Source organism: Leishmania panamensis (assembly GCF_000755165.1).
Source record: "Leishmania panamensis strain MHOM/PA/94/PSC-1 chromosome 26 sequence".
Taxonomy (NCBI): Eukaryota; Euglenozoa; class Kinetoplastea; order Trypanosomatida; family Trypanosomatidae; genus Leishmania; species Leishmania panamensis.
The window spans coordinates 510,435-527,867 of record NC_025872.1 but is presented as its reverse complement, the minus strand read 5'-3'; the positions used below and the strand labels follow the sequence as shown (position 1 = coordinate 527,867).

Sequence of the window (17,433 nt, the reverse complement as noted above, 5' to 3'; positions counted from 1 at the left end):
TGTACTGCCGCCATATCCGCCACTCTGTTAGGAACTGCAAGCCGCTGCACCAGTCCTCACGCATGCTTCTCTTGACAAGGTTGCAAGTCTCTCCCTTTGGATTTTGTTGTCATTGCTGTTGTATTGTCCATCACGTTGAGCGGCCAGCACCCTGTTTGATATGAGTGGGCATACAAACACCCACGCCCGCATGCATCCGCTCGCCTTGGAGCATACACAAGAGGCCCCCCAACCGAACAAGAAAAAATGAGAAACGGCGAACCAAACCAAAATAATCCAACACGGTCACTCAGTCAAGCTAAAAGCGACCGAGGAGCCCTCAAAAGAGGCTGAGGGCGGGGGTAAAGTAACATGTCAAAACAACCCCCCAAAAAGGTGCCACGCCGACGGCGACAAGCAGATCCATCGGCAAAATGAATGGACGCCACGATCATTGGCTTTTTTTTCGTATTGATTTTTTATTGTCCGTCACGGTTATGTGCACTGAGGGGGCAGTCATGTTGTCGATTTCCTTCCCTCCAGTGGTTCGCCCTCCTGGCTGCGTGCATGCGTGCGTGTGCTCAGCTCTTTCTCTTGTTTGTGAACTACGCTTGCTAACTTCTTTCTCCTTTTTTCATTTCTTCGTCTCCCAAACATGCACACACAGGTCTGGTCACTACACTGCACCCTCTGCCTCTCTCTCTCTCTCACTCTTTGTCTGCTGTTTTCCAGTTTGATGTGAGAAGCAGGCGACTGGGCTGTATTTCTTGCTGCTTTGTACTGTTGCTCGCCCTCTCGCGTGCGCCTGGCTTAAACCCATTTGAGGTGACGACATCCGCGCTGGAGAAACCACGAAAGAGGAAAGGCGAATCTGCCCATTACAGATAACGCGCACGCTAAATAAGCCAAGAAGGGGCCTGTTGCGGAGACGAGAGGGGTGGGGTGGGGGGTAGGGGAAGGACCGGGGGACAAGGGGGACATAAAAGCGTTATGGCGACAGAGAGGAAGAGAAGGGCTGGCGATGGGTATCCAATGGCACATGTACTACCGTTGAAGGGCCTTCATGCCACGCACGGCAGTGCAAGCGCAACACCCCACTCACACAGCACCACCATAAAGGTAGGCCGAGACGCACGAAGAGTGAGGAGAATGACATTGACCAGGTCTACTGACATACTTCTCTCCAAAGGGAAAAAAAGGCTCAAACAAGTACATAAAGCGATTAGGAAAATGCTGTGGGGGGAGGGAGGGAGGGGAGGCACACGGCACCCGTGTGGTCAGACACATCGGAGGGCGATGCGTACGATAAACGAGCACCAGGCACCGGCAGAAGCTCTTCTCCCTGTCCGCACAGATGTGAAGCACTCGCCTTTGCCTCGACATCAACAGTCGGGCACAGGAAAACCAACAGGCGGGAAGAGGCAGACACCCAGACATCGAGTAAGGACCTAGAAAGGAGAACAGGAAAAGAGCCTATTTGAGCAGGGAGAGGGAAGGCTAGGTACACCGACGTGGCGGGGAAGGACGAGAAGTAAACAAAAGCAGTGAGCTTTTTTCGCTTCAGACTGTCCACTCTCTGCCATACAGTACGAGCTCCAATTCCCCACGACACCCCACAGCCTGGCGCAGGCTCCCCACACCACTAGTCAACGAGGGCCGGGTGAGACACGCTCGAGTCACGCGGACACTACGCCTATCGTATGGATAACGCAAACGTGCTCACTGCCGCAGGTCACGCTGACCGCCCGGCGTCGTAGGTGCTTGGCCCGGTCGCCACCAGAGGGGGCTCGGCATTGGGAGAGTTGAAGGGGGGGGGGGGGCTGCCTGGCCTCCCCACACCGCAGAGCGGGAGCGCCGGGCCCCCGGATGCCACGCGCTGAGGGGTGTCCGTCCTCCCAATCGTTATCCGGGAGAGTGAAGAACGACGGAAAAAACAAACAAAAAAAGCAAAGAGGAATGCCCCAAAGGAGAAGACATTGGCTCCCTCGAACAAGAGAGAGAGTGCAAAGACCAGGGGAGCCATTAGAGACACACACACGGGCGTACATGCGCGTATATGCGGTCACGAAGAAAAGCAAAATGAAGAGCGGAAAGAATGGCAGGGGCGCCGGTGATGGTGGTGGCCTGCACGGAAGTGTACCCACATACCTACATACAACCGAAGAACAAGGCAGAAAGAGAAGAAGTGCAGACACCATAGGAAAAGAGAATACGAATAATAACTATCGAGGGATGAGGAGAGAGAGAGAGAGAGCCAAGGCCAGCAAATCTGACAAGACCAACCGTGCTACTACACACCCTCCCCGCACCCCCGCACACATGAGAGTATCGCACGACGACCTCGGCGAATCAACAAACGGACCAGGCGATGTCAGCTAAAAATGAAAACAGCCGTTAGCGGGGAGGGGGAGGGGGAGGCCCCCTTCCTTTGCTACCAACGAGTAAAAGGGGCCTCTTTTGGTGTGTGGGGCTGACGGGCTTATATGCCTGTACGCGTGTACTGAAGTCTGTCGTGTACATTCAGTGCTGAAGCCACAACCAGGGGGCCGATCTTTTCGTTTTTCTTTTTCTTTCCCTCTTCGCTCTTGTTGCGTTTGATGGGACCATTCCTTGATTACGCCTCGTTCGCCGTCCCTGACCGTCTATGCTCCGCACATACTCGGGTAGTATGAGCACCGTTACTGCAGTTGTGGTGACGGTAATGATCAGAGAGAGAGAGAGCCACGTCTCCCGCTTCCCACACACACACACACATGTACATGGCAGCTGGGCCGAGGGTAATGTAAAAGCTAAGAAAAAGGATAGAGTTGAATGAAATACATGGACGCGACACCGCAACTCACGCACCAATACAAGTACATAGATGATGGAGAAAGGAAGGAGAAAAATAGTGAAAAGGCCGAGTGATCACAGGATGCACACGCACGTGCCCAGTTTTCGTATGTCTGGCTCTTTCTCTGCTTCAGCTAATGCGTTCATTCTCAGTACAGCTTGTAGTCCTCGTCGGGGCTCGCGATTATCGAGTTCTGGTTCTTGGGCGGCTTCAGCAGCGCCTTGGTCGGCACCCGGTTTACCTTCCCTTGGCGGAATGGGCGTTCATCGAGGTCTTCGTGAGTGCCGTCCACATCCTGCGCCCCCAGCATGCGTGTCTGACGTCTTTGCGCGCGGTCATGGCTTCCGCTTTGACGAGCTGGGAGAGGGTTGTTGAAGCCACGACGCTCAGGCGACTGCCGCTCTTTCATGGAGTTGGAGGGGTTCGAACTGTCGATGGCGTCCCGAGAGCGCAAATTCGAGTTGCTCAGCGCATCGAGGTCCGAGTTACGCTTCGGGTTACGACTCGCCGGGCCGACAATACTCTGCTTGCAATTGAGCTTGCTTGGCTTGCTCCCCATTTTTTCTCGTTTGTGCTTCTGCTTCTTCAGACACCCAACCCACCAAGCGAAGTTACGTGTGTACGATCTACAGTGTCCTTGTTGACGATACGCTTCCTCGATGCAGCACGCGATCCGACGGAAAAAAAGTGCTACGTGTATAAGTGTCTCCCACTCTCTTTGTTTCCTTGGTGTTTCTCTAGCAAAAGGGAGTTTGGCAGGAGGCACCAAATGAAGCGGCGAGGAATCGACAAGGAGAACAAGCCTACAGAGCAGGTGTATAGGATGGGCAGCAAATCACAGAAAACAACCAGTTGCAGGCCAAGCACATGAAAAGGGCTCCTTGACACCCCCCCTCTACACGCAGACGAGCAGGCCTTTATATTCACAACTACCGATGAACGATAAAACTGAAACAACAATGAAGACACTCAGCGATGGAAAACCGAGCAGAGAGGGAAATAAAGGGAGAGAGAGAGAGCACGACAGCTATGAAATAACAGAGGAGGGGGAGGTGAGTAAAAAGGGGAGAGGGGAAAGAATATACATGCGCACACACACACACACACACACACACACACACGCACTCACAGTCCAGGGAAGGGGAAGATGCGTTTACCCTTTTGTTTGTTCGTACCGAAGGGGATAGGCGCTCTTCCGACAAGCAAACCAACAGAGGAAAGTGCGACAAGCGAGGAGCAACAAGTAAGGCAAAGAAGGCACAGCGACAAGTATGAGGAGAGCAATGCTGGCGCGAGTATGAGAACCATTCAGAAATGCACTTAAAGAATTGTAAATCCGCCGTGTGCAAGTCCGCACGCTTGGATATCGAGCAGAGTCTTAGGAAAGCGATAGAAGACACCTGCCTACCCACACAAAGTGAGTGATGATGCGCACGTTGCAAAGAGAAGTGGGAGTGAGTGAGTGAGTGAGTCCACAAACGAAAAAAAAACAAAAAAAATGGAGAGACAGAGAGGAATAAATTCACAGGGAAGACAAGTCTCGATAATGTGAGCTCCAGACTGCAGTGCATATCGCAAGGATGCTGCAGTGTGTGTGTGTGTGTGAACGGATGAGTAGGTGGTCGAGTACACCGAAGAGTAAATAAGAAGAGGGGATGAGAAAGGGGTAGGTGGGTAGGTAGACAGAATCGAGAGTGTATGCACCTGCCTGCAGACAGGAAAGAGAGCCTATTCATGGCGGGCATTGCCACAGCGCGTGTGTGCAGCGCCTGACGCGTTGGAGGGGGTTCATAACCGCACACCGTTGGCCATTGAGCCATTTGCATGTTGTGTCACTAAAGAGGCCCAGTAGGAAGAGGGAGTGGGGGGTGGACAGGGGAGGGAAGGGGGGCACGAGTTCTCTTTGCTGTCTGTTGTTCGTCGTCGTGCAGTTTACTGGTGTCATGCTCCATGCGGCACTGTGGAGATACGTTTGTGGGTATACGCCTCTTGAGTCGTCGGATGGGTTGGCTCTTCTCACACAACGCCCCCATACCACACCTGCGCATCCTTCATCACACCCACACCCACACCCACACACAAACGAGTACGGAGAAAATGCAAAGTGAAGAAAAGTATCGGAGAGGGAGAGAAATGTGCCTTGGAGGGGGGGGGTATATGTGGTGTGGGGGAGAGGGAGGAGAGCGTATCGGTAACGTTGATGGGTCAGTGTGTCAATGAAGCATCCTAGAAGAGACAGAGGCGAGGAGCACGAGCGGCAGCGGGAAAAAAAATGCAGAAACAGCTGAGACGAGGATGTGCGCGCCCTGTGTGTGTGTGTGCCTAGTGAGCAGAAAGTGAAGGGGAGAGGGATCGGAACAGAGAGATGGTCGCTCCAGGGAAACGAGAGACAAGAGTAGAAAGACGCCCCCTCCCCCCCTTAAGAAAAAAAGAGAGGGGGAAGAACTGAAAAGAACAAGCCGACAAAAAGGGGGTGAGTGAGTGGGTGGGTAGGGAGGAGGCGTGAGCAGTGGGGACCACCCCATTCTCCTTCCGTCGTCTTAGGCTATTGTTTTTACCGGTAGGGCGTGTCGTCGTGTGTCGGCACAGGCCAGTGACGCACTCTGGCAATGAGTGGGCGCACAAGAGGGCAGAAAGTACAAAAGAAAACAAAAATGCCACAACTCAAATGAAAGAAAAACAGGAGTTGACAGATGAGTGTCAATGGTTGAGTGCAGAGGAATTGTGTGTGTGTGTGGGGGGGAGAGCGCACTTCCGGAGTTTGCAAGAAGAGAACAGATATACTAGCGCACGGCGGACTCCGTATAAGTGCTCAAGGGAGCGGGTCACGGTCAAAGCTGTCCTTCAGCTTTCGATCTGGCTTTCCTGGTGCCGCTGTTGCTCTGTCTGTTACAAAGAGGGGGGGGGGAGGGCACTGATGACTCCATGCGTGTATTTCATTCCCCTACAACTCAATGTTGGGTTCCTGCCGCTCCTCTTTTTTCTCGGCTTCACGGGCAGCACGGTTACGCTGCAGCTGTGCAATGACGCCAGCTGAAACACCTCCGTTCGGCAGCCGACACACCCGCGGCTCCGAGATCTTAAAACCTCTCGTGTCCTCGGTCGGAATCACACGCGGGCGGTTGCGCCAGCGCTCTTCGCTTTCGGCTATCATGCGGTCCATGTCGCTGGAGCCCGCCAGATTCGCCTCACCCAACGCCTCCTGTTTTTCCTGCTCGCTCAGCGGCAGATCGTCAGCCATGGTGATGGTGGGTGAAGCTTTCACACCAAGGGTGTCTGTGGATACGCACAGGAAAGAGAGAAAGAGAGCACCGACAACGATGAAAGCGAGCAGGAGGCGAGCTAACGGCGCTGCTTTGAAAGCTGACCTTACTTCCGTCATGTAAGCACGCACGTGTGCTCCACCGGTGCTCACGCGTTTGTGGGAGTTCAGCGGGGTGGGGAGGAGGGAGGGGGTGTGCAGAGGCGCACGTGGTGGGAAATAAGGAGAGAAGGAAAGCGGGCTGAACCCACAAAAAAGAAAAGAGGGATGCGCAAGGGGCAAAGACGACGTGATCAAACGCGAAGAGAAGTGTGTGGAGAGGGGGGCGCGCGTCAGGGCGAAGATACCGAGGCAGAAATGGAAAAAGGCAAGAGAGAAATGCGCTCCCCGAGGAACAAGAGGTAGCGTAAAAGGGAAAAAAAACAGGCTGATCCAGCAGAAGCGGGGCGACTGACTGATCGACTACGTTGTGAGGTTGTTGCGGAGCGAGATACAGATGATGCACTTGCTTCTTAACGTTAGGAATAACGTGATTCCCGGAGGAGGCGAGTTGGTCAATGTGTGTATGTGTGTTTGGGAATGGTGGTAGTGTGTATGTGGGGTGGGGAAGCGATAGCGAGTAGGAGACATCATCAATGTTGAAGGAGACGAAAGAGAGGCTAGCAGACGTCAAAGGTGACACGCAGAGGTACAGAGAGAAAGAGAGAGCTGACGCTGAAACCATGATGAGGTGCACGCCGTTGATGTCTCCGCACCAGCGTGTTTGCTCGTCAGACATCCCACACATCCACCCACAGCTACATCCACAGCTTTGGGGTACTTAGAGGGAGGAGAGGGCGGGAGGGGGGCCGGTGATACCACCCTCCCCAGTCTCTCGCTCTCGTACCCAAGCGTGAATGAGCGTGTATCCGCGCGCAGCCACTACAGGGAAACATCAGAATTTTCTGTTATTCTCTTCTGCCCTTCGTACCTTTCCCCTTTGGTGGGCGAGAAGCGTGACACGGAGCGATGCAGGCAAAGGCAAAGGAGAGGGGGAAACGAAGAAAAAAAGGGCAGCAGCACGAACAGCAACAGAGGCCCGGGGAAGTGAAAAGCGCGAGGGAAGCGCCGAGGTTTTGCCTCCTCTCGGAATGCATCACTTCGCTTTCACGCCACTTGCTCCCCTCCAGACACCCTCACAACCACGCACCCCCACACGCATTACAGCGCAGTCTTAACAGTAGGAGGACCGCGACGCGCCTTTCTTCACCTACAACTTCTACAACGAAGGCCGAGGGAAAAACACAAAGTGCCGCGCATATTTGCGCCTTTTCGTTGGCTCTAACGGAGAGAGGGAGAAAAGTGGCTCCGCGTGTGCAGCCAGGACCGACATGCAAATACACGTGATCAAACTAACCACGATCACATGAGGAAGTGCGTTAGGGTGCGGAGAGGGGGGGGGGAACAGGAGTGTAAAGATGAGGGAGAATGCGGCATGTGCGCTGCGCATCTCTGAAACGAGCTCTTGGCTGTCGAGGCACGCGCCACCCCGCCCACCCACCCACGCAAACAGTATCGTGCCCTACGTGTCTTTCTACTGTACGCACTTTTTAGAGCGCTACATGGCAGGAGGAAATGTATAAAAGTCCCCAGCTCTGGCTGCCCTGACTTGTGCGCTGCCTCCCCGCTCAGCAACGGTGGGGGAGGCGGGCTGCAGCCAAGGAGCGCAGGCACTTGCTGTGGTGTACCCTCCAGGGGCTTTCTGAGGTGTATCTGCCTGATCCCCCAGAAGGTGCTGAAGATCAATGACGTCTGCAGTGATAGCGCTATCCAAGGTTGCATCATCAGCCAAAGGCCGGTGCGCTTCGCAGACCCTCCACAGGTACAGAATGCGCCCGCTCAGGCCCGCTCCAGCCTTGAAAGAACGTCGTCCCCTTCGACAGACACGCCATTAGCGGAGCAGAGGTGACGATGCGTTGCTGTTGCGCTCTCTCGCTGCCACGGCAAGCCTGAGTTGGTCATGTAAGATACACATAAAGCGAGCAAAGACGATAGACCCGAGACTCACTCCATCTCTGGCAGCTTCTCCGCTGCTGCCAGAGATGGGGAAGATTGGGGCGAGGAGGTGCTCCGCTGTCTGCATTAGGATATTCACATCAGCGCGGCGGTACACTTAATCGGAGCGCAACGCGAGCTGCACAGCTGGATGGGGGTACGGCAGACGTCGGTGCAACGCGGCACCCTCAGCGTCGCGCCACGCCAGACGGAACGTGTGAAACAAGAGACCGTGGGATTCGGTAGTGCACGCAGTCGCATCCACGGTGACGTCGTCGACATCAGAGACCACTTTCGCTGCTTGCTGTGCAAAAAAAGTATTGCCATGGCAGATGAGCGTTAAACAGTCTTCCGAAGTGTCTGTGAAGATGACCATCGTAAGCGGCGCTTGCAAGGGGAAGGAGAGTGACAGTGCTGCTCCACCGCAGCACTGTCACTCTCGGCTTGCTGTGTGGATGCCGTCTCAAGTGCCCCGCCGTGGCGCAACACATGGCCAGGTGTGAAAAATGCTTAACCCGCAGCTGCAGCAGCGAACACCCCAATCGATGTAGAACAAACGCCGCCAGTACTTGAGCCCTCTCGTACGCGCGCCGGCCCGTGTTGCAGGGCACGATGGAGTGGGTGACTGTCATGCGCTGGATCCATCAGGCAATGTGGCGACCTAGTAATCCTCCCCGTGCTCCATCATAGGAGGTACGCCCCGTTCGGCAATTTCTTCGTGATGGGCGGTTGCGGGGAAAGGGAAGGGGCGTAGCGCCATGTCCTTGTACGGTGTCATTGCAGGCGCAAAGGAGGAGACAGAGAACACGAGAGGGGGGGGTGATGATGGATGCGCGGTGGGGTGAGATACTGATAGGAATTTGCAATGGGTGGTGGGTAGCTGTCGGTTGCCACAGTTGCAGGAGAGCAACACGCCTACAGAGAGAGAGAGAGGCCAAGACGCTTTTCTGTTCTTCTCAGTTTCCCCTCTGCGTCAAGGGGGCGATCCGCAGAGTAGCCGAGAGACAGACCGCGTGAGAGCGCGGTAGAGAGGAACGCATCTCGTAACTCGGTTATCAGCGCAAAGCATCCGGAAGGACGTAAGGGGAGCCCACTCGAAAGTCGCAGCGCTACTGTTTTGTCATATCGAGTGACTGCTTCACCGGAAAGGGCAGCTACACCACTGTCGCACTGTCACTGCAAAGAGGCACATTTGCCACAGGTACGGCTTAAGATTGCGGATGATCTCGGAGTTCCCGTTGTTGACGGCTGTGTGTGTCTCGTGGTCAAACAGGGCCTCCACCGTGTAGCGCATCTCATCGACGTCATCCAGGCCCTTGATGACACTGAAAACAAGCCACTGGTTGGCCCGCGGACATGCATACGATACGTAGAGCATCCAGCGTCCCTCGGCAAGGCGGGCGCTGGACGCCCTTCTCAACGCTGTAGTGGAGGGAGGTGGGGCTGTGCTTGAAGGCACCGCTGGCATCCATGTCCACGAGTGTGCGCATTTCCGCCGTCGGTGTCGGCTGGGCACCACGGCGGTGCTTTGCAAAGTATTTTTGTGTATGCACGTGTGCGTGTAGAAGTATGTGCGATACCGAGTGCTGTTTTCGCACACGAGCGGGAGCCAGCAGAGGGTGTATGGGGGTGGGGAGGTTGCCAGCAGCACGCGCACAGCCCCAACGCGAGCTGGAGGCGAGAATACCGAGAGAGAGATGCGAGCAGAGGAGAGGAGAGAGGCGTTAGTGCGTCAGTCGATAAATCGAAGCCGAGGTGATCTGACGTATTCCAAACAAGATGCCGAGGCCGGCAGAGAAGAAGGGGGCAAGTGACGTGGCGTCAGAGGGGACGACCGCGTGCATGTCGTGGGTGAGCAAAGACTGAGCACGGAAGGCCGAGGTCACCGATCGCCAGTATGACGGGCGGTTTAGCGCACAGGGAGAGAGGGAGGGTTGAAAGACAAGAGGAGACAGCAAGCGAGCGAGAAGAGCAGAAGGAGGAGAGGGAGGGGGTGTAGGCGGGCGAGAGGCGCACAGCAATGATGCCGACCTTTTCTTTGGCGTGTACGTTTGCCTTTTCCCGCCTCCGTCCCCGCGACGCGACTGGCCCTGCTGCCGAGTTCACAGAGTCTCTCTTCCCCGCCTTGCTTCGGTTTCTTTCACTCTCCCTGTGGGCCTGCGCACCGCGTTGTAATCGAGTTTTCTCTCCACCTATCCTGCTCTCTCTCTCTTTCCCTCCCTCCCTCGCGCCTTCGGACCTGGTCTTGGGGCACGCGGCGTACTTGTCGTACAACACAGTCGGAGAAGAACCGCTAGGGCAGAGAGAAGACGCAGATGACCAAAAAAAAAGCAACAGCCGAAAACCGCAGCACTGCACTGCATCGCATTCGTACAAAGCGGTGGCCATCCACTGGCGCTGGTGTAGCAGGGCGATGGGTGGTGGCGAACACACACACACACACACACACGAAACGGCGTAACAAGCGCACTATGTGTGTGTGTGTGTGTGAGGAGGAGGAGGAGGAGGAGGAGAGGGAGAAAGTGGGGGGACATTGTGGACGACAATGCACGTCTGCCTGTGCGTATGTGTGTATGTGTGTGACGGGAGAGATGAGGTAGAGGGGAAGGCGACCAAAGGGTAAAACATATTCGACCCCCTCTCACTCCTCTCTTCCTCCACGTCATCCCTCAGACACCAAACACATGTCGTTCGAGACGCCCTCTTTCCGTGCCTGCGTCATCTCTGTCATTTCCCTCGCACTTTCCGTTGCAGTTCTGTGGGCTGCTACAGCTCGTTATTTACCCATCTTCGCTAGTCCTGCTTCAGCTTCGTGACGTTCTCCTCGTGCGCGTCGGGATGCTTTAGTTGGTAGTAATAGACGGCAGCAATGAACACCAGGACGATGGCAAAGGCGAGGACCAGGTTCGCTATCAACTTCAGCAGCATAAAACCCTGACCATTGACACAGGGCACTTCCGCACATTGCCACTCTGCTATACGCCGCTTCAGCCACGGATAGTCCCCAGGGGAGCTGTACACGTTAAAGATGGGAAGATGAGCGACATCGTAGAGGTCCATCGCCTTCACTGCATCCCTTTCCTCTTCCTCCTCCAGCGACTCCGCTGCGTAGGACGGCAAATTCGCCAGCGTGCGCTCCAGTGTCACGAGGGGCGCACCAGCCCGCTGCACGCTGTGGAGGGTGATGAGCACTCTCGTCCGGGCAAGCACCTCCTCGCGTGAGGCTGTTGCTGCGCTGGCGTGCCTCGGCTCCGCCATTCGGTCCCCAATCACTTGCAGCGTTCCGAACTGCCGCTCCATCGTCGTGGTGCGACTCAGAAAGAGAGGCCGCTTGATCAAGCCGCTGCTCTGTGTCTCCTCTTCCACCCGCGAGGTGATGAGCCAACGCGTCAGCCACCCGACCAAGGGTGCCTCGCGCACCGTGTGAGTGAGGCCACTGCTCGTCACCTCCACGAGGTTCGACCGCCGCGATGGTAGCAGCTTCGCCGCCGGCAGCGTTCGCCGCTCTTGCAGGAAGCTGTCCGTGAGGGTTGCTGTCGGGGCTTCAGAGCGAGTGTCTTCCTTTGATGACCGCCGCATCACACCGAGCTCGCCGAGCTCTGCGTGCCCAGACAAGAAGATAAAGCGCTCGACATGGTACTTCTTTAGGAGGAGGAGCAGACGGCTGCGGGAGGCGGGGTAGAGGTCCCAGCCCTCAAAGGGCTTGTTGTCATTCAGCAGAATTTGCCACGGCGATGCGATGAGAGTGACGGCGCAGTGCGCGCGGCCCGCCGCATCTCCGGGGCTGCGCACAGTCGGCTTCAGGTAAGTGGCGAATGTGCGCTCCAGCCACGCCCACTGCCGTTCTCCGAGCAGGTCTGCCTTCAGCACCTGCGCACGCGCGTCGCGGATCTTCGCCAGATTAACATCGAACGAAGTCTCCTTACGACCGTGAAGGCGCAGGTCGGCCTCCTCGTTGCGGCGCAGCAGCACATCCGCCAGATTCGGCGGCACCGTCCGCTGCGTTCGAACGTCAAGCGTTATTGTGCACACACTGTGAACGAAAAGGGCGGCGAGCGGCGAGCCGGCGGGGGCAGGAATCCCGGTGAAGGAATAGAGCGCTCCAGGAGTGCCATCGCCAGTGGCGTCCTTTACGGCGAGTGGATACCCCTTCCATATATATCCTAGGTACAGGCGTCGAATGTCCTCTGACTGAGCGTAGCTGCCGTCCGCGCCGCGCAGGCCAAGGTCACGGTCGTCCCAGATGCCAATCACACGCCCGTCCACGCCAACAACTTCCTTGACAAACTCGCGGTAGCGCGGGTTTTCGGTGAGGAGCTTGTATTCCTGCTCGATGGCGTGTGAAGGGCGCGCAACGCTCACGGCCACGCCAGCCTCATCGACGTCTGCGTAGAGAGCGTTGCCGAGCCACAGAAGGAGGTCTGTGTGGGGCTTGCTGCTGTTGCCACCGCCTCTCGCACACTGCGCAGCAATCGTCGAGGCGATGGTCTTCATCCAGAAGGACTGGTCATGGCTCTGGCGATTGCAGCTGGCGAAGGTCACATGCGCGAGAAGCTCGGTTGTCTGTCTCTTCCCTGTCGGCTTATGGGAAGCACCAGTTGCCGCGGCTGCGATGAGCGATGCTGCTAGGAGGCACAGGACGCCGAGAAGGAATAGGACCGACGCCAGAGACGAAGGTTGCTTGCGCTGCTGCGGTTTCCACGGTGGAGCGCGGCATGGAGGTGCTATCCCGCGTGACAGGACAAGGGGCCGCATTCGTGTAGTTAGCAAGCAATTCTTTTATCCTCTGCAAGCGTCAACACGGCAGTGTGCGAGAGAAAAAAGAAAAAAGGGCCAGTGCACTGTAAAGATCGGCCCTCTTTGGCCCCCCTCCGTCCCTCCCTCTGCGTCCAGCAGACGGCGAGACAAGAGAGTGAGGGATGAGCGAGGACCCGGTGATACAGCAGTGGCAGTACTGCGCAGGCACCTGCAAAGCCGAGACCAGCAAAGATACAACTCCCAGAGAGAGAGAGAGAAAGAGGCACATGAGGTGGAGAGGAGAAGGGTGCGTAGGTATAGGTGTGTGGGTGTGCCTTCCCGTGCATGCTGGATTGCGTCTCAAGCAGAGGCCGCAGGGGGCCCCGTGTTGTTCCTCTCTCTCACTGAGCCTGCACAGATGAAAGAAAGCCCAAACAACAGGTGGTCACCCCTCAGCGCGTGGCATCCGGGGGCCCGGCGCTCCCGCTCTGCGGTGTGGGGAGGCCAGGCAGCCCCCCCCCCCTCAACTCTTCCAATGCCGAACCCCCTCTGGTGGCGACCGGGCCAAGCACCTACGACGCCGGGCGATCAGCGTGACCTGCGGCAGTGAGCACGTTTGCGTTATCCATACGATAGGCGGAGTGTCCGAGTGACTCGAGCGTGTCTCACCCGGCCCTCGCTGACTAGTGGTATGGGGAGCCTGCGCCAGGCTGTGGGGTGTCGTGGGGAATTGGAGCTCGTACTATATGGCAGAGAGTGGACAGTCTGAAGCGAAACACAGAAAAAATAATAAGGGAAGAGCGCGCCACCAACCACTCGGTAGTGAGAGAGTGCGGCAGGGTCACCATCCACGCGGCACACTGAAGGAGGGAGATGGAGAGAGAGGAAGAAAAGCAACCACTTATCTGTGCGACTCACCCAGATATATATTTATATACGTGTGCGTGTGTGGTTCTCTTCAGCTCACTTCCTCATGCGGATACACGTTAGCCCAGCAGTCACACAGGGCTTCATTGAGTTTTGTTTTTCGGTTTTTTTTTTTTGAGTGCTTCCCCTCAAGCAACCGCCCGACTTTCCACCAGCGCGGTCATGCGCGAGAAGATGATGCGACGCAAGACAACGTCGTATGATCGTGGAAGGCAGGTGTGGTGGGGGCACACCATTGCCCTTTTGTTCCTCTCTCGCCACAAACACACTATATGGCGTGAGAGAACAACGGCTACAGTCGGCACGTCCAAGAGAAGAGGTAACACGCACCCCCCACGCACACGCACACGTTGGCTTACATCTCCTCACCACTCACCGATACGCTGCTATGTGAGTGCAACCCGCTCTCTTCCTAACCCGTCACAGTCTCTCTCACTCTCTGTTGACGCGATGTTGCTCAAATTTCTACAGCTGTGGTCGCTAATCCCGCTCTTCTGCGCTGCCAGCTGCGCTCGTGTCCATCGCTGTCATGCGAATTGCATCGCTCACCACGAAGGCCGCAGTCATGGAGGCAGGGGTCAGTGCTTGCACAGCCTGCAGCACCCGCTGGACCGTCTCGAGCGACTCCTCGTTGACAGCGGAGAGGATGTTGCACACGTAGTCGAGATCGGTCGTTAGCTGCTCCAGGGACGCAGTGTAGTGAAATTGCATCTCCTCACTCGCCCTCGACGTCGACTGCTGCGCTTGCTGTTGCTGCTGCGACGGTAGCACCAGCCCAAACGGCCCAATTTGCAGCGGCAACACCTTCTCCTTAATAAAGGTGTTCACCACATTGCTCACTACTGTCCCGAGCCACTCCTCCGCCTGCTCCTCGATCAACGCACGCACGCCATCCTCAGTGTCGGCGTCACTGGCACCCTTTCCAGCGCTGCCAGTCCCTTGCGTATTGAGGCAGCTCTCCGCTACGGCACTGGAGCAGAGAGTCTCCAGCGTCAGGGGCAGTTCCATGAGCATCTCTCCCATGTCACGCACGGCGCTGCTTGGGGCGGCTTGTCCTTGCGTGTAGGTGCCCAAGGGTTTCGATGCGTCTGTCGCACCAGGGATGGAGCCAGAGGAGCCGTCGGCTGTGACTGCTGCGTTGCCCCAGCACGGCAGAGACGTGTACGTTTCGACTGTGGTGAGAATCGGCCGCGTGATGCTGCTCAGGATGTTCTTCTGGATGGATTCCTGTGCCTCCTCCAGCTCTTTTCTCAGAGGACCCCACACACGAGTTTGTAGGTCGGTGCAAAGCACTCTAGCGCTCGTCGGGTAGCGCTCGCGCACGGTGCCCGTTGATAGCCAGTCCTCGACGCTCTGCTGCGCCTTTTCCACGAGCGGACGCATGCGGCGCTTGTAGACGAACAGGCACTGCAGCAGTGCATGCTGCGACATGCTAGACGTCGGTTGCAGCTGCGTGAGCATCTTTGAAAGTGACGCGTGCCAGGCGGTGGTGCACCGCCTGGTGATCTTCTCCGGCGCGTAGACGAGCACCTCCTGAATCGCCTGCGTGAGCACACTCGTCAAACTGTCCTCGTCGCACTCGTCAGCGGTGACAGTTCTCGAAGCAGCTGAGAGAACCTTGGAAAGTGGCTGCTGGCAAAACGCTTCCACCGGCGAACAGACACGCTCCGCGTACCGCTCCAGCACGTGCTCCTCATGGAAAATTCCGGCGAAGAGGCCAAGTGCACGGTGCGTTACCTCGCGCGCAAGTTTGTCCAATGAGTCCTTCACTGTGGCTGGTGTCGTAGCAAGACCCATGCGGCTCGGAGATTGGTCCTCTGTTGCTCCTTGTGGTGGTGTCGTCGACACGAGCGCTGCGGAGATCTTAATCAGCTGAATGGCCGACAGGCACGCTACGAAATCGGCGTTTGTCGTGTTGAGTTGCTCCGTGAACAGCGGCTGCAGCGTTAGTTGCAGCGGCTCGTAGAGCTTATGGAGAATGATGGATATGATTTCAAGCGCCTGTGTAGCGCGGGAATCCTCTTCGACAGCAACGTGGCCACCTCCGCTCGTGCCCCCTGCGGGTACTGGCGCGGCCGACGCTGAGGCTGCTGTCACTGCGGAGGGCGTAGAGGCCGCAGGGGGCTTGCCACATGCCGGCGCTGCTGCATCGTGAGCTGCTCCGCTGGGCCCTACTCCGCCAGTCTTGAGCGGAGAGGTCGCCTGGGACTCCTCCAGCGTACGCCGTACAAGGCTAAACAGAAACGCAAGCTCACGCGACACAAAGGCGTTGTCGTCCGGGATGATCTCCTGGCGAAGCAGCTCTGCCACCGCTGCGGCAGCCGCACTGCTCCGGTGGGCTCCAGCGCCTCCACTACTCACACACGCACGCAGCTTCTCCAGCTGTATCGCCGCCATCTGAATCGCCGCCTGCTCCCCGTAGCGCTTCAGTACGGCGTCGGCACGCCCTATGCTGTAAAGGGTGGTCATGAGGCGAGTAGCGCGCTCCAGCTGATGAGCCAGCAGACACGCCACGCACTCTTCTTCGAGAGCATGTTCAATGTACTGCGCAAACTGCTCCAGCTGCGCCTTGTACTGCTCACCAAAGGCGTCATCGACAGCCGTGATCTCCTTCAGGTCTTCGCGAGTTTGGCGGATGATACCAGCAACCTCGTCCAAGTCGCGATGTGGAGGCGTCGCCTTGTCCGACAGCGATGAGCCGTTCGCGGCGTTGACAGCGATGATCTGACCGGCGCTGCCGTTTCCCTTTTTGTTGCTCATTGACTCGCGGTGTTCAACGAGATAGTGGAGGTTGCGGATGTTCTCCTTCACCTGTGCCGCCTTCTCCAGGTATCGCTTGCACTTGTGCAGCTTTGACTCGGAGGCCTTGCGTAGCTGCAGCTCTTTTACATATGTGTCTGAGCCAGCGGCTACGGCAGGGTTGACGACGCCCTCAATGCACTGCAGCTGCTCTGTGAGCTCTGCAGCTTCTGTCGCCATGCGCTTCAGCTCCAGCGTGGTTCGCGGAAGCCGTACAAGGGTGGAGGAAATGAGATTCTCAATGCTGGTGCTGAGCTCCTGGCTGTGAGTCTGCACTCGGGCATGCAGGAGCTGTACCAGCTGCTCTTCCAGGCGCAGAGACTTACGAGCAGAGGCCGTTGTCACAAGCGCTGAAGTAGCAGCTGAGGTCTTGGAGGATGCCGGAGATGCCGCGCTAGCAGCGGTGGCGCCTACGAGTGGCACCTCTTTTGCAGCATCCACCACGCGCGAGAGCGTCGCGTTCAGCCACCGCTTCACGTCGAGGTCATCGCGGCTGAGCTGGCGTATGTCGTCCGCGATGACAGTGCTGACGCGTGCGATGCAGTCGCTAGAGAGAGCGGTGGACGCAGCGGAGGGCACCGACAGCTGCGGTTTACTGGGCACCGTGGTGGTCGCAGGCGTGCCAGTAGGCGGGGGGCAGAGCTCCTCCACCGTCGTGCTGGGCGGAATGGCGGTCGCCATCGCCTATCCCACCGCTGCAGAAAGCAATTCTTTCTCGGAAGGGTATTGTATGCGCACACGAGGAAACTAACCAGATACTGCTTGCAACCCCGCGTAGTCCTTCTCGCCTCTTCTGCTGCTACTGCTATGATGTGAGCCCCGCGTCTTTGATGACCTTCTGCACCTGAAGTGTATTGTTCTC

At 57.0% G+C, this 17,433-nt stretch overlaps 3 protein-coding genes across 3 annotated transcripts, besides 2 other annotated features; all 3 read right to left on the bottom strand.

The window, feature by feature from the left end:
* Nucleotides 1-1,564: 1,564 nt before the first annotated feature.
* Nucleotides 1,565-1,876: a repeat region.
* Nucleotides 1,877-2,960: 1,084 nt separating this feature from the next.
* On the bottom strand, nt 2,961-3,371 carry LPMP_261480 (hypothetical protein; the record flags this gene model as incomplete). The annotated part of the gene is made up of 1 exon (XM_010701666.1): nt 2,961-3,371. One exon carries the CDS (start codon nt 3,369-3,371, stop codon nt 2,961-2,963), a length of 411 nt encoding a protein of 136 aa, XP_010699968.1.
* Nucleotides 3,372-10,901: 7,530 nt separating this feature from the next.
* LPMP_261470 (hypothetical protein) lies at nt 10,902-12,863 on the bottom strand (the record flags this gene model as incomplete). Its single annotated transcript, XM_010701665.1, has 1 exon — nt 10,902-12,863. One exon carries the CDS (start codon nt 12,861-12,863, stop codon nt 10,902-10,904), a length of 1,962 nt encoding a protein of 653 aa, XP_010699967.1.
* Nucleotides 12,864-13,291: 428 nt separating this feature from the next.
* Nucleotides 13,292-13,589: a repeat region.
* A 663-nt stretch (nt 13,590-14,252) lies between these two features.
* LPMP_261460 (hypothetical protein) lies at nt 14,253-17,252 on the bottom strand (the record flags this gene model as incomplete). Its single annotated transcript, XM_010701664.1, has 1 exon — nt 14,253-17,252. One exon carries the CDS (start codon nt 17,250-17,252, stop codon nt 14,253-14,255), a length of 3,000 nt encoding a protein of 999 aa, XP_010699966.1.
* Nucleotides 17,253-17,433: the final 181 nt, after the last annotated feature.